A 17,346-nucleotide genomic window follows, 5' to 3' on the forward strand; every position below is an offset into this window, starting at 1 on the left:
AGCACCAACCTTTTCTGAAATACCATTGGTGTTAAATGAGATGATACTCTTGAGGATTTTGTATGTAATAGCCACTAGATATTCCTCTACAGTTCTATTTCCTTTCTTGTGCAACAATATAGGAGAGCAGACACCCTCTATTCTACAACTGAATCCTTGGTATTTCCAAGTAATTTTACTCTGAATTTCAGTTTAACTTGGTGGTTTTGAATTATGAAAAACATTTTCAGGTTCTACTTTTTGAAAAGATATAACTGGTTTCTCACAATTCAAGAGCGTCTTCGCACTTTTCTTTGTTCTTAGAGGTTAGCTCACCATTGTCTCAAAGCATGGACTTTATCTTTTTCCATCACCTCCATCCCCCATTCCCCTTCCCTTTGTCCATTTGCTCTTCCCCCCTCACTCTCTGACTTTGGTTGCTGTTTACTGGTACTGCAAATGAGACTTCGATTGGGAAATAAAGCCACTTTAAATGAATGCGTTTATTCATTGTGGCCATTATTATAAGGGGTACAAGAGGGAAGTTAACAGTAGCTCCTAGAAAGAAAACTAATCCGCATATTTTCAAAGCACAGTTTTTCTTTCTCGCAGTCAATTTCAACAAAATGTTTGAATGATAGCACAAAATTGAGTAACAAATGAATGAAAATCAATCATGAACTGGGATTTTTAGTGATGACATTTACTCTTTATGTTCTACATGTATACTTCTGCACCACACACAAATTTAACAAATATGTAGCCTATGTCCAACTGAACATTACTGTATCATGTAAAAAATTGAACTAAATAGGTCATGAACTTTGAAATTTTTGGTAACTTAAAATTGCAACTTGAAATGGTTACACAGATTGTGAAGATGTTCTGGCATCCAATCCAACATCAAGCAGGAGAGACTTTTCAAAACTTTCTCTTTAAAGGTACAAAAATTTTCTGACGTTTAATTTCTTTGATATACAAATTCCAAATAATCAATTTCTTTCCTTGTAGAGTATCATCTTTTCCATGCTCTTAATCTTTTCTCTAGTGCATCTTCACAATTTTTGATTCTACCATCCAGGTTTCTTGTATTGACAGACGGTATTCAGAATGTTATGACATTGTTGTTAGCGCTGTTTGTGTTCTCCAGAACACTCCACTCTGCTGTGTCTCCTGAAGCGACTGAGGATTCCCCTTTCACGACTCCTCCTACAGTAATTCCTTCCCGACACAATTCCATCGTATATTCGAAAGTTACCTGAAATTCAAAAAGATGAAGATTTTTCGTTCCAGTCTTGAAACTGGAATTGGAAGTCCAAAGTTACAGGCCAACTACTTACAATAATTTTTGTTGCCCTCTCCCACTCCTTTTCAGAAATATATCCAACAAAAGCAGCTAGCTCCAAATGTAGAAAAATTTATTAACGCTGATGAACAGATTAAAAGAAAGTCCTGCAATGTTCGAATACAGTATCGGTGGTGTGCTGGCCGACAGACACATCAGTTAAGTATCTACATGTAGTCTTACAAAGTAATATGAAACTAAACAAGCACCTAATAAAAGTAGTAAGCAAGAGTAATGGTCATCAATTTTGGATTATTGGGTGAAATTTGGGAAAGTGTAGCTCATCTATACAGGTGACTACATGCAGATCATTAGTTCGACCCATTCCTGAATATTGGTCAAGTGCTTGGGACCCCCACCATGTCATGTTAAAGGAAGCCATCAAAGCGATTCATAAGTGTGCCACTACATTTGTTACTCGCTCCTTTGATCAACATGCGAGTGTTATGGAAACGCTTTGTGAACTACACTGGGAATCTCTGAATGGATGACATTATTTTAACAAAAAGAGTCTTGAGAAAGTTTATAAAACCAGGCTTCGTGGCGACTGTAGAATGACTCTACTGCTGCCAACATACATTTCACCTAACAATTGTGAAGGCATGGTAAAAGAAATTAGGATTGAGCGCACATAACCAGTAGTTTTCCCTCACTCCATTTATGAGTGCACTAGGAAAGGAAATGAAAAGTAGTGGTACATGGTGTTCTCCACTATACAGCACACAGAATATATTTGTAGACGTCAAAATTATTCTCTAAAAAGTAACAAATGGATTGCTAAACTGTATATGTAGTTTAATTTAAATTTATGTTCAATGATTACGTAAATTTTCTGATTTAATTATACAAATCAACCCCAACATAGTAATTTTACAGTTAAAAACATAAATTAAGAGTTGAATATGAACACAACCAACAAGTTTTATTTGTACAAAACTAGGATACCTACATCTTGAAAATATTTAAGCAATACAGTTTGAGAGAAAGAGGAAGGGGAGTGGAGGTGGGAATGGGGGGAATGCAGGCAGTCAGATTCTACTCGCAAGTGTATACCCTCAAGATATTTACATACAGTAGTTTCTGCGTGTTCATTTTTCATCTAATCCAGTTCTCCGTAACATTCACACATCAATTGCCTGGGGTCTGCCATTCTTCAGCAATTTTAAGTATTTGCCTATTAATTCTTGTTTTACCGATGCATAACTTGTCTCATCACCATCTTATACGGGTTGATAGCTAGTCCCTTTCCGTGAATGTTCCCTTTTCAAGCAGTTTATACTAGCAGTTTAAGTGTCCTACATACCAAATTCACTATACTACATAAGTAATGTTCACTCTTAAGCACTTTTCATAACTGCCCCTACAATCCCTCTGCAAGAATAAAGTTTTCTGTCTCGGAACTGAAAAAACTGACAAAGGCAGTATTTATCTATGCATCTTAGCATCCTTCACCGAGTCACTGTTTCAAATGTAGGAAGACTTAATAGCCACTGCTTGCGAGGTCAGGATAATAAGGCGAGTGGTCGTAAAGTTCCCGAAGAGCTGAATCTTACCCCTGGTACAGGAAACGGCGCACAAATACACAATGTCATGGTGGTCTATGCACAGGCATTTTCCTACGTTGCTGGCTTTGGATGGTGCATCTCAGTTTGGAATCAAAATTCCACTGGAATCATTGTCACAAGGACAACCTTAAACTTCCTTCTACAATAGAGTTTATTTTCACTACTTGTAAGTTTTGTATTCTGGCACCAAGAAACGCCTCTATCAATACCACCCCCCCCCCCCCCCCACACACACACACACACACACACACACACACACACACACACACACACACCTAATCACAATGCAGTTACTCACAGTAACTGTTTCCAACTGTCAAGAATATTTTAAAAATAAAAGCAGTTATGTGGATCTGAGCTGTGGTGATTCTTGGGAAAGATATTTATTAGTAAGTATGGTTGCAAACTATTGAGGGATCGTGACTACAACATTTGCTTCCAAATGCTGCTAATATTTAAAATTTTGCAACATCAGCACAGCACAAAGTAAAACATCCAGAAAGCTGTAGAAGAAAGTTTACTGACAAATAATATCTGGAAATTACTATAGTCAAGGTGGTATAATTAGACCCTCGACATTCTCAGTACTGCAAATGGCTGCAGGCAAAAACAATAGCTGCCTACACTGTGGCATCACCACAGAGCCTTTTACAAAATCTTATTACATTACTGTTTGAGGTTGCTGTGCGAAGCTGCCACATCCAGCCCACAGCAGCTGCCGAGATCAACTGAACTATTGTCACCACACTGAATATCAGCTCTTTATATTCCATCAAGTATTCACAGACTGCTTGACATGGTGACGTTCTTTTCACGAAACACCAGTTTTAAGCAACTGCAATTCAAATGTATGCATGGGTGAAGAGGGACGACTGTTCAAAGGAAATCCAAAATAACTTTTCAAACATTCGAAGAACCTTTAATTTTATTAATAACTTACTGAATATTTTTGTTACTTTGTTGCCAATGTTTGCAACAATGATTCCAATCACGTTGCTGAATCCATATCTAATAATGCAAGATCTATAGCAACCGTCACAACATTAAAACCAAGAATAATCCATAAATGTAAGTTATGATTAACTAACAGAGCAATGATACACAACAGCAAAATAATCTTTTTATTCAGCTTATCAGAATTAACAGAAATAAACCAGTTTCTTCCCATATAGTAGCAGGAACCCAACTGTTGTTACTTAAGTTTCGAATTTTCTTTCCTTTTCTTTGGTTCTTTCTGAAAAGGCATTTGACACAACCTCTCAAAATTCACTTTCTGACTGCAATTTCACAAACCCTTTAGTGAATGTTCTTTTCAATTTGTACACACAATAAACACACACAATATTTTTTATAAACTATTACAAGCAACATTCATTACTAATTTTGGTTATATCAATGTGAAAATAAACTTTTTTTGGTATGAGACCTACACCAATGAAATCGTGAATTATGTTGGAAGTGTAGTACAACAGTCAACCGATCACCATTTATGTGAGCTCAAAAACGAAGTGTCTAGTTTATTCCGTAGTTGCCATCATATGCACATAGCTCTTACGTTTTGTTCCATGTGAAATTATTTTTGCCGTTTTAAATGAAGTTGTCTGCTTTTTTCCAGAAATGTAAATATTCCCTAGAAGGAATGTGTAATTCAATGAACTGAATCCATCAAAATTGATACATTATCATGCAACAATGATTGAACAACCAAAATCCAGAAAAAGGAAGGGAAGAGAAGAGAAGAGAAGAGCAACCTGAAGAGAACTGAATCAACATAATGGCATTAGGCATTGGAGGCACACAGAACACTTCTTAAAGTGGAAAAAAAAGAAACTGATATAGGATGTCAGCTGTCCCCAAACATGACGTGCAGGAACACACAACCCTCTGCATATGACAAAATTTTGTCCCATATCTCACTGGGACAAATTAAAAGCAAGTATATGTCAACAAAAAAAAAAAAAAAAAAAAAAAAAAAAAAAAAAAAAAAAAAAAAAAAAAAAAAAAGCAATCACTTTAAGCCAGTTCCTCAAAAACAATTACAAACAAAAACCAATGCAGTAGTGTTGCTGCAACAGGGAAAAAGCCTTTAGGCATGTTGCTGCCTGAACCAAATGTGAACCCACATCCAACATTACTGACTTATTGCAGGAGCAGCCACCACCAGCTAGTTTTATGTGCCTCCTGGTGACAGAACAGGAGAGAGAAAGAGACAGAGAAAGACAGAGAGAAGACAGGCCAGCTGGTTCGTACCTCCCAGACCTCCAACTGCGGAGTTGCCATACGGCGAGGTAAGCGGTGAGCCAAGACCATGCATGGCTGCAAATGGTGAAGCCAGGACACCTGGAGCACCTGACAGCAACGGGGCAGGGAAAAACACATTTCATTTGTCATATTTAACACACATTAAAAAAAACACTAGACACCTTACATATAAAAGGTCGAAGACAATTTTCTTAAATGCAGTGAACTGCCAAAAGCCCCTGAAAGACTGAACAAAAGAAAATTCTAAATTACTAATGTTACATTTTAAAATGAGATATGAGGCACTAGCTTCACAGGAGTAGCAATAAATAAGAAATTTTGAAATTAATGAACTGTAATGAATACATGCCAAAGGTGGCCACATTTTATACATACACAATAAAGCAGACAATTTATAAACTGTAGACACCAAGACTGGTGGAATAATATTTCAAGCTATAATAGTTGTTGCAGTGTTAAAAGGAAGAACCAAAAGTGTCCTATAATATGGAAGCATCCATGAGAATTTTAAGCAACTCTTATTACCAAAATTGGTGCTAACACACACAAAATGTTAACAGCAATGACCCCTTCTTTTCCCATAATTTCCAAAACTGAACTGACTCTTCCTACTATTTCTTTATTGAGATATAGGTAAAAACCTTGACAATTTTAAAGCCAAACACCCCGTTTTTGGGACTTACCCTTTCCCTCCACTTAAGTTTCCAGTATAGTTGCTTTGGACTAACAGGGATGTGGGATATTCTAGGTGTCTGTGTATGGCTAACTGGTACATACAAAGGCTTGATGCACGAGTAGGAGATGTTCAAGGGAGGCATTATTATAGCCACTGAATCACATCTGGACTGTTACGAGCAAAAATGTCATTCATGTTCATTATTTAGTTGATAACCTTTTGTCCTGATTGTGAAGTGTAAGGCATTTGGTTGTAAATATAAGAACTATAAATGAATAGAGTTTTTTTTTTTAATTATTTCACATTGTATTAAAGTCTTTCGTTTATTTGAAGCTTAACCATAAGTTTACAGCCTCTCAATGTTGTAAGAACAAAAAGGAGAAAACAGATTAACATTCAGCTATTCATCCATACAAACTTTTATAGCTATTTAAGAGAGTGGTATTTCGTTACATGTATCTAAGTTTTTAAACACTTAGAATTTCTTCCGAGATATGGGCATGTTATCTTCCAGTGCATTCAGAATAAAAGAACTGGAGAGGTCTAGGAAAAGGGTTGTTTTTGGCAAAGTCACCCAGAACCTGGAGTCAGAGGAAACTTACAGCATGGGATGAAAAGGAAAGAGTCTTTCCTTCTCTACCCTTTTGTTCCTGTACCTCTCCATTCCTTTACCTTCACAGTCTTCCTTCCCCTTCAACCCTTCTGCCTGAGAAGGTGCCACTGGCTCCAAAAGCTTGCCTAATTACAACCTTCCTTTATGTGTGTGTTCTGCCACTGCTTGGTGAGAAGATTTTTTTATTCAGATGGAGAGTGACATATATAAACTAACACTGATGTACTAATGCCTGACTACATAGACAATTATGCATTTTAAGCTAGCTCCATCTAGAGCTCTTGCAAAATAATGTGACATTAGCAGAAATGAATTGTCTTCCCAAGTGCTGAGAGAGCACAGCTCATTGATCCAAAGGGGTGGCCATTTGAGTTGCCGGTCGCCTGGTGACCCGCACACTTTGAGAATTCATGTTACTGTATCATCACTACCTAGAACGGCACCATGGTCTGTATGAAACGTACATGCAGGAACGTTCTTTACAATCAGGCATGTTCTTATGTGCAAAGTCATTAAATTAATGCCAGAAAAGTGACAAACTGAACCCTAGTGGCAAACTTGACTTTGAACATCTCTATTCGCCCAACTATTGGTCATGCTGATATATGCTGTTAACACAATCATTTGCCAATTTGTTAGCTATAGCTTACAGGTTATGTGCTACATGCATTTATGCGCAGGATTTAGGTATTCACTGCATATCCCATACCACACAGACTTCGATTGTGTCGCCACTGGACACATTTTAACCTTTTATGAAAATTATAATATATTCGTTCATTATGAATTTACTTTCTCCACTCCGCACAGCACACAAGGCCAACATCTAGTAAAGACTAAAACAGTAAATTCTGCAAAATCTGAATACAAAATCAAAAGCTAAGTCCTATTTTTTGGTCCAACAACTACCTGGGCAAAACACAATGAACATGGGTTCCAAAATGCTAAGGAAATTTATGGATGTTATATGAAAGTGCTACTAATATGGAAACACTTTACACACTATGAATAACATAAAATGCAAACTGCTAAATACCATGTTTTCTTTGACAGTTAATGAAATACGATAATAGTTCTCAACCAATATAATTAGCATTAATATATGTTTTTGCCCCCCCCCCCCCCCCATGAACCATGGACCTTGCCGTTGGTGGGGAGGCTTGCGTGCCTCAGCGATACAGATAGCCGTACCGTAGGTGCAACCACAACGGAGGGGTATCTGTTGAGAGGCCAGACAAACGTGTAGTTCCTGAAGAGGGGCAGCAGCCTTTTCAGTAGTTGCAAGGGCAACAGTCTGGATGATTGACTGATCTGGCCTTGTAACAATAACCAAAACGGCCTTGCTTTGCTGGTACTGCGAACGGCTGAAAGCAAGGGGAAACTACAGCCGTAATTTTTCCCGAGGGCATGCAGCTTTACTGTATGATTACATGATGATGGCGTTCTCTTGGGTAAAATATTCCGGAGGTAAAATAGTCCCCCATTCGGATCTCCAGGCGGGGACTACTCAAGAGGATGTCGTTATCAGGAGAAAGAAAACTGGCGTTCTACGGATCGGAGCGTGGAATGTCAGATCCCTTAATCGGGCAGGTAGGTTAGAAAATTTAAAAAGGGAAAGGGAAATGGATAGGTTAAAGTTAGATTCAGTGGGAAGTAGTGAAGTTCGGTGGCAGGAGGAACAAGACTTCTGGTCAGGTGACTACAGGGTTATAAACACAAAATTAAATAGGGGTAATGCAGGAGTAGGTTTAATAATGAATAGGAAAATAGGAATGCGGGTAAGCTACTACAAACAGCATAGTGAACGCATTATTGTGGCCAAGATAGATACGAAGCCCACACCTACTACAGTAGTACAAGTTTATATGCCAACTAGCTCTGCAGATGACAAAGAAATTGAAGAAATGTATGATGAAATAAAAGAAATTATTCAGATTGTGAAGGGAGACGAAAATTTAATAGTCATGGGTGACTGGAATTCGAGTGTAGGAAAAGGGAGAGAAGGAAACGTAGTAGGTGAATATGGATTGGGGCTAAGAAATGAAAGAGGAAGCCGCCTGGTAGAATTTTGCACAGAGCACAACATAATCATAACTAACACTTGGTTTAAGAATCATGAAAGAAGGTTGTATACATGGAAGAACCCTGGAGATACTAAAAGGTATCAGATAGATTATATAATGGTAAGACAGAGATTTAGGAACCAGGTTTTAAATTGTAAGACATTTCCAGGGGCAGATGTGGACTCTGACCACAATCTGTTGGTTATGACCTGTAGATTAAAACTGAAGAAACTGCAAAAATGTGGGAATTTAAGGAGATGGGACCTGGATAAACTGAAAGAACCAGAGATTGTACAGAGTTTCAGGGAGAGCATAAGGGAACAATTGACAGGAATGGGGGAAATAAATACAGTAGAAGAAGAATGGGTAGCTTTGAGGGATGAAGTAGTGAAGGCAGCAGAGGATCAAGTAGGTAAAAAGACGAGGGCTAGTAGAAATCCTTGGGTAACAGAAGAAATATTGAATTTAATTGATGAAAGAAGAAAATATAAAAATGCAGTAAGTGAAGCAGGCAAAAAGGAATACAAACGTCTCAAAAATGAGATCGACAGGAAGTGCAAAATGGCTAAGCAGGGATGGCTAGGGGACAAATGTAAGGATGTAGATGCCTGTCTCACTAGGGGTAAGATAGATACCGCCTACAGGAAAATTAAAGAGACCTTTGGAGATAAGAGAACGACTTGTATGAATATCAAGAGCTCAGATAGAAACCCAGTTCTAAGCAAAGAAGGGAAAGCAGAAAGGTGGAAGGAGTATATAGAGGGTCTATACAAGGGCGATGTACTTGAGGACAATATTATGGAAATGGAAGAGGATGTAAATGAAGATGAAATGGGAGATATGATACTGCGTGAAGAGTTTGACAGAGCACTGAAAGACCCGAGTCGGAACAAGGCCCCCGGAGTAGACAATATTCCATTGGAACTACTGACGGCCGTGGGAGAGCCAGTCCTGACAAAACTCTACCATCTGGTGAGCAAGATGTATGAAACAGGCGAAATACCCTCAGACTTCAAGAAGAATATAATAATTCCAATCCCAAGAAAGCAGGTGTTGACAGATGTGAAAATTACTGAACTATCAGTTTAATAAGTCACAGCTGCAAAATACTAACAAGAATTCTTTACAGACGAATGGAAAAACTAGTAGAAGCCAACCTCGGGGAAGATCAGTTTAGATTCCATAGAAACACTGGAACACGTGAGGCAATACTGACCTTACGACTTACCTTAGAAGAAAGATTAAGGAAAGGCAAACCTACGTTTCTAGCATTTGTAGACTTAGAGAAAGCTTTTGACAATGTTGACTGGAATACTCTCTTTCAAATTCTAAAGGTGGCAGGGGTAAAATACAGGGAGCGAAAGGCTATTTACAATTTGTACAGAAACCAGATGGCAGTTATAAGAGTCGAGGGACATGAAGGGGAAGCAGTGGTTGGGAAGGGAGGAAGACAGCGTTGTAGCCTCTCCCCGATGTTGTTCAATCTGTATATTGAGCAAGCAGTAAAGGAAACAAAAGAAAAATTCGGAGTAGGTATTAAAATTCATGGAGAAGAAATAAAAACTTTGAGGTTCGCCGATGACATTGTAATTCTGTCAGAGACAGCAAAGGACTTGGAAGAGCAGTTGAATGGAATGGGCAGTGTCTTGAAAGGAGAATATAAGATGAACATCAACAAAAGCAAAACAAGGATAATGGAATGTAGTCTAATTAAGGTACCTGTATCACTGAACAACTAACCTTGGGTAGAGTCACTTGGTGCCAGTTGCAAGCTGACTAATGAACTACTTCCATGGGGAACAAAAATTTGACTTTCTGAATTTCATATGATTACCAAGTCCATCTAAAATTGTGTCATAATCCACTCATTATGAGGTATAATTCTATGCTGAAGGTTTAACCCAAGAAGACAATATTACAGTTTGAAACTATATTTGTGTTAAGAGGCAATATAGCTTGCAGCACACACATACTCTATGCTATATTCATCCAGTATACTGACTCTCAATGAACTTTGCATATAATTTCAAACCCTTTATAAATCATCTTTGGTTTAAATTCTTTCCATTGAGTATCTGACATATTAAATCACTTTCAAAGTAATCAAACATTTTAAGCAGTTTATACAAGGGAGTTCAATTTCGTAAAGAATCAGAGCGTGGTGGATTTACTGGTTTTTTTTTCCTATGACACTTTCCGAAAAACTAAGTACACATCACCAAGGAAACTGAGATGGACAAAGTACACCAGTCAAAATATTTATGTCAAAATTACTTGTGCCCAAGGTCAAATGAATGCCACACAGCGAAAATTTTACATATTTTTAATGTTTCAACCAACAAACACTTTATTATCAATTATTAACATGTTGAGACACACAGGAACATACCAAGTTGATTGTAGTTTTAGTTTTACTTCCATGTGCTTTTGTTTTCATATCATAGTATGCAGGCTTTGAGGGAAATGGGTAATAGCTTTTTATTATTAGCAGCAACAACTGCTTAAGTACTTGTAATTATCTGTGTATCTGGCAAATTGACTGCCACTTGAGGTTTTTTTTTTCTTATAAACCAAACAAATGTGTTATCAAAAGTAAGCATTGTTGATTCTAAGTAGGATCAAAAGCTATCATTACATTACAAAAACCATCAAATAATGTCTACATCTACAAACAAGGGTAATATTTTACCTGGTGGAGGGAGACGGGCAGCAGCTGCTGTAGCTGAATCTTGACCAATTCCACGATGGCGAGCTCCACCAGCACCACCTAGAAGTAGCTGTGGCAACAGCTCACCACCCAAAGCCAGTGTTGCATCAAGGCCAGGATCTCCAGTAGGTAAGCTTGGATTAGTGTAGTCACGACTCTTGTCATTGTTGTACTTCACATTTAAACTTGTTAGCTTCGAGTATTCAATCCGAAGAGTGCAGCACGAGTTGTAGATGTTCTGACCATCCAAAGACTGATAAAAATAAGAAGTCGTTTATATAACCATTGACAGTGTTTACCTCAAGCAATGACAGATTAGTATCAGTTATAATGTCACAATTGCAAGTTAGAGCAAATTTAAACATGACTGGATTAGTTGATATCACAGTGGAAAGTTGACAATTTTCCAATATGTTTAATAAGCTACTTTATGACAAATTTTATGTTCAAAAAAATGCGGTTTTTCGTGGCCATATTCCAATCTAGTACCTAGTAATGACCAGATAACTGCTTGTTTCCATCCGAAATGTCATATCAATTTGTGTTTACTAACCATTACTCTGAAATATGGATGAGATGCTTAGAAGAGGCAAATGGAAATAATGGTAATGGGAAGTATGTAACTATCATAACTACATAGATTTCTGCAGCCAGTGTCATAGTGACTAAAATTCTACTGAGTGAAGTACTGCATCATTGTAAGAAATACGTTAGTTACAAACTGAAAAACCTACATTTCGACCTTATCACCATGGCCTTGCTCAGGACACTATTGTTCTTGGAGAAGGACAGGTGCTTCCATTTATTGGAGACAGACAGTGTCAATACGTCTTAATTGTGAATCTCTGTTGGCCATGAACATAGTAGGCTACTCATGACGGAAGACAGAAGGAAAGGAAAGAGGCTATTTGAGAGCTAGACAGCTTGTCAGCGATTGGCGACAGTATGCAAATCTGCACATCGTTTCTGGTGAGCATATTTTCTTCCTAGTGAGAGTGGAAAAAATACAGTGACAAGCCCTCCCATAGCTGTTTGTTCAGGCTGTTGTATATGTGCCCAGTCAGGCTTCTGAGTTGCATCTGCTCACAGCCCATTGGACAAAGAGAGCCAACAGCCACAATGCCTCTTTACTTCTGTATGCATCCTCTTTGGTTTGAAGCTGGCACAGTACTTACAGTAGAATATCTTTGGCTTCCCTCTGACAACCATGCCTCCATCCTTGCTACCCTCCCTGTTTTCCTTTCCCTGTTGCTTCATAACCTGGGTTGTGAGTAACTGAATCTACTTTCCCTTCTTCCCTTTCTTTCCCCTCTCTCCACCCTGATGAAGGAACATTTGTTCCGAAAGCTAGGAACGTAAATTTTCGGTTCTGTTTTTTTGTGTATCTATCGGCTGTACTGAGCTGAGGTAAATACTGGCCAGCCCCTGTTATCTCTTTGTTAGTATTTGTTTCACATCTTTATATGAGATTTTCCATTAATCTTTTATATACTACGTTTAGTACTGCTTGTGTTGCTGATAAGTGTATCTATCGGCTGTACTGAGCTGAGGTAAATACTGGCCAGCCCCTCTATCTCTTTGTTAGTATTTGTTTCACATCTTTATATGAGATTTTCCATTAATCTTTTATATACTACGTTTAGTACTGCTTGTGTTGCTGATAAGTTCAACATATGGTACTCCAGTAAGCACACAGAAACACTCGCATATTCAAATGCAACATTGTGTCAAAATTTCAAAGCAATTTATGACAAACTATTGAGATGTAATTTCTTGAACAAACAAAAATATTCATTTTTATTTATATGGACATAACTAACAGCCAAGATTTACTGACAAGCTTCTGACACATGCCGTATTTAACAGTTTTATGACTTGTGTGCTACGTATCTGTAGCAGTGTCAGTGGTCACCGTCCATTCACATCCCAACAGCAATTTTACTGAATTCCCTGACCTTCCCCAGCCGTGTGCAAATAAAAAGGTGGCTGCGTGATGTGCAGAGGGAGAAGAATACTTTGCAGCATCACCAATGTGTCCTCTGCATCAAGCGGGGAGGACCTGCTTCTGTCTTTTCCTAGAACAGTTTATAGGCTCATAAAACTACAGTTTTAGCTGCTTAATGAAACCGTTGTGTTTGCTTTATGCCACTAATAATGAACACTACATTGGCAAAGTACCTTCACCGTACATAACTAACATGAAAATTAATACTAAATGCTCTGCACGCACCCCGAAGCGTACACTACAGGCAGGTGCAGCAGAAAGATACTGTTGTCAGGGCACTAGTGTATTTTGCTGCTCCCTGCCACCAATCATCATTCCACCACCTCCTTTGATCCCTCGACTGTAACAAATATTCTTTTCAAACATATTATTCCCTTGGGCCTTTCTGTGTATGTGTCAAAATATAATTCAAGGTAAATTACATTATTTATTATTTCTGAAGACAATACTCTTGCTGTGTGTCTGAAGTACTCAGTAATTCATATTAACGGGATTGTTTTTTCAATTATCACAGCTCAGAAAAATCTGTTCTTTGACAAATTGTACTTTTGACACAGATCAAAAAATGGTTCAAATGGCTCTCAGCATCATGGCACTTAACATCTGATGTCATCAGTCCCCTAGACTTAGAACCACTTAAACTTAACTAACCTAAGGACATCACACACATCCATGTCCGAGGCAGAATTCGAACCTGTAACCATAGCAGCAGTGCGTTTCCGGACTTACGCGCCTAGAACCACTCTGCCACAGCGGCTGGTGACACAGATCATTAATGAGGAGGAGAAAACGGACTATGAAAAACAAACTTGTCAGTCTACAGCATGGAATGGGCATGCTCCTTCAACATTGCTTAAATGTTGCTTTATAGAATAAAATCACGCATCACACTCACCAGCTTGGCAGCTTGAGCTGTGATTACATCTGGATACTGAATCAAAGCTTGGAACGTATCTGAAAGGTAAGAGGAATTTTATTACCATCACACCTTACCCGAAGTTTTATACGCCTCTGTCTTACAATCCTAAACATCTCGATGTAAAGAATTATTATTTACAATCCACACACTAATTGCAATATTTCTGTATAATGCATCCAACCGTATAAAATGAAATTAAGTCTCTTGCAAACAAACCTTATTCTTATATTTGATGTTCATAGATTAAAAAAGATGTTGAACACTAACTAAAGTTATATTCACTGTCACGTCAGCTAGTGAAGTGAGAATATTTTGTGACATGCAGAAAACACACTATACAAATAACCAATATAATAGGTGGTCAGTATATATTAATAGCTATGTCTTACCCATAAACTACTATATAAATGCTTACTGTTTTTGGTGAAAGTGACGATCTTCAAAACCTTGCCAAATCTCGTGAAAATCTGGAACAAAATATTTTTGTGTAAATAAAAAGTGCTTTCTGAGCTTAACTATAGTCTGCATATTACGAGGTTTTTCAAGAAGAAGAAGAAGAACAACAACAACAACACAGACTTCAGGGTAGATTTGCTGTCTACAACACAAATAATGCACTGACAAAGCAGGGTACTTAGATTCATTATACTGTTTTTGCTTGTGGGTGACACAAAAAACAAATTCAAAATAATGTATCTTTATGGCTGCAGAATGGTTTTCTTTTACAATAGTTTCTCACAGATTTCTGCATCTCTTAACTGATTAAAATACTGAGTCCTGCTGAATAAGGTAGATGGGGACTGGTTTCAGTGAGGAACTAAATTTATTGCTACTGAATGAGCACAAATGTCACACTGCAGAAATTAACACAGAGGTGAAAACATCTTAGCAAACTGAATGGATTCTAGCTATCAAAGAATTTTAATACTTCCTGATGTAGTTCTTTATTTACGGCCATTACTGTCAAATGGTGAATGCAAAATATGATGTATGGGCAACAAGTTTACTATAATCAGATTACTCGCTCTCCAAACAAAGAATAATCACCCCTTACTTTCACAATTAATCAGCAAACTTGGCTGTATATAGTATGGTGTATCAAAAGGGTGGTTCCCACTTATGCTAATGACAGTGCATTGATAAAGGAGCATTTACCAAAAGAAACAAAAGTCGAGTTGAGCAGACAGATATAAATAATAGTAATTTACAAGTATTCTGCTACTGGGAACATGTAGATTAGCTTGTTTGTCTAGAAAAGTCCAAAGAATAAATACTTTACAATTGTTGCTAGTATATACAGTAGGCAGTGGAGCCTAATGTTGCTCTGGGAGACTTTTTGGTGGCATTCTATTGGATTACATGGAAGCCATTCTCAACAGGGCAATTTTTTGTCTGTAACAGATTGTTCAGAAGATGTTTCAAGATTAGATATTTCAACTGCAATTTACTGAAGTTAAATCCAACAATTCATGCAAAATTTTACATAACTAAATATGGATACTAAAGAAGCAATAAAGGGATGTTGGCTTGTATCTGATGGTATGTAAAAAGCTTGTTTAATAAAATGTGGGGCATGTTAGATACTGAAGTGTAGTGAAGGACTACTATTAGGAAGTGCTCTTTATTACAGCTCTGCGGACACAGACTACATGGTGAAGGAGACAGCTGACTGCCCGACATTATTCATCCACACTTTCACTGCAACAGCTCAAAGGCTGACTGACACGCAAGCCAAATTAAACATACTGCAAGAAGATGCAGAGGATGCTGGCCTCAAGATAAATATAGGCAAAACAAAGGAAATGAGAGTAAATTCAGGGAACATGGAGGTGCCACTGTTAATAGGGGAGCAGCAGGTGGAGACTTGTCAAACTCATTCCTGTATCTGGATAGTATAGTGACAAAAGATGGTGTAGCTGGAGATGACTTGAAAAACTGCATTAAAAAGGCAAATGCTGCCTTCATACAAATATATCCAATATGGAAAAGTAGAAATATCTGGTACAAAACAAAACATCTATATTTTTTATACAAATGTGAAGGCTGGCCTTCTGTGCACCAGTGTAAGCTGAAAAATCGATAAAAAGATAACATCCCAGTTACAAAGTTTCAAAAATAGAGGTCTTCGAAGCATCATGAATATCTGGTGGCCAGAAAAAATATGTTATGTGGAGCTCTGGTCAATAAAAAACCAGATATCTGAAGACCAGATACAAGAGAGAAAGTGGGGGTGGTTGGGGAAACACTGAGAAAACCAGATGGAGCCATCGAGAAAAAAGGCATTGGAAAGGAATCCCCAGGGAATAAGGAAGAGAGGAAGACCTAGGGGAACATTGAAGACGACAGTGGAAGGGGAAGCAAAAAGAGTTGGCGAAACCCGGGCAGAACCGATGCAAATGGCCAGTTCTATTGGATGCTCTATGCCCTCATAGGGGCCAAAGGAATTAAGTCAGTCATGAAAGTCTTTCACTGCAACACTGTGTAGCAGAAGATATATACCAAGTTGCTCCTACTAACGCACCCAAAAGCACACCCAGACATGAGCTAAGCAAGGGGGAGAGTTTCTTGCTTTCTTCAAACTTACACTGAACAGATAAAGTCTTCCTGTTTGGTGTGGCACAATGAAAGTTTCATTTGGATATTTTTCCTGCCTCGTCATTGGAAATGCCTATGAGACGCCAACAAACCATACATGGCTCGAACGAGAGCGGCACTTTTTCCCCAAATGTTCGTCACAAAAAAATAAACTTCCTACTAATTCTTGCATACTCACAAAATACTGTTAATGTGTCTCACAAATTTCACCTGTACAGATTATCCCTCAATTCAGATGGAGCAACAATATGTTGACTGTTGATGTTCGACTAACTTAGTGTCTGACTGTTTACGGTGGTGCTGAATGCTTTTGAAGATAATCATACACCTTAGCAGAGAAGAGAGTAGTTATTCTGAAGACAGGCCTAGTCGTTACACCCGGATATATAGCTTTAAAATTAGATGTCAAAAAGAATTTAATAATTGTACATGAAAACACTATTCTGACTGGATGTTAGTAGGGACTGAACAGACAACATTTAACCCATAAGTACATGTATGAGTTACAATATACCCAGATAGCTTTGGTATGTTGGCAGCACTGTTAAATCAGTTCTACAACTATGACCTCCCACATTCTGCTAAACCAACTGTTCATACTTTTAACCATTTTCAAG

The 17,346-nt window shown here is 38.0% G+C and overlaps 1 protein-coding gene across 6 annotated transcripts in view; it reads right to left on the reverse strand.

Annotated features, from left to right (window-relative positions):
* Positions 1-17,346, reverse strand: part of LOC126474157 (polypyrimidine tract-binding protein 1) — a 277,481-nt gene that overhangs the window by 56,391 nt on the left and 203,744 nt on the right. For 4 of the 6 annotated variants that reach the window (XM_050101633.1, XM_050101617.1, XM_050101625.1 and 1 more), the window contains exons 6-9: positions 14,550-14,601; positions 14,111-14,169; positions 11,193-11,463; positions 5,140-5,238 (exon numbers count right to left, since the gene is read on the reverse strand). In XM_050101633.1, the coding sequence (XP_049957590.1) occupies positions 5,140-5,238; positions 11,193-11,463; positions 14,111-14,169; positions 14,550-14,601 (481 nt within the window). The remainder of the gene's footprint in view (positions 1-5,139; positions 5,239-11,192; positions 11,464-14,110; positions 14,170-14,549; positions 14,602-17,346) is intronic. The other 2 variants (XM_050101655.1, XM_050101648.1) reach the window with 1 other exon arrangement.

Source organism: Schistocerca serialis, chromosome 1, assembly GCF_023864345.2.
Source record: "Schistocerca serialis cubense isolate TAMUIC-IGC-003099 chromosome 1, iqSchSeri2.2, whole genome shotgun sequence".
Classification (NCBI taxonomy): domain Eukaryota; kingdom Metazoa; phylum Arthropoda; class Insecta; order Orthoptera; family Acrididae; genus Schistocerca; species Schistocerca serialis.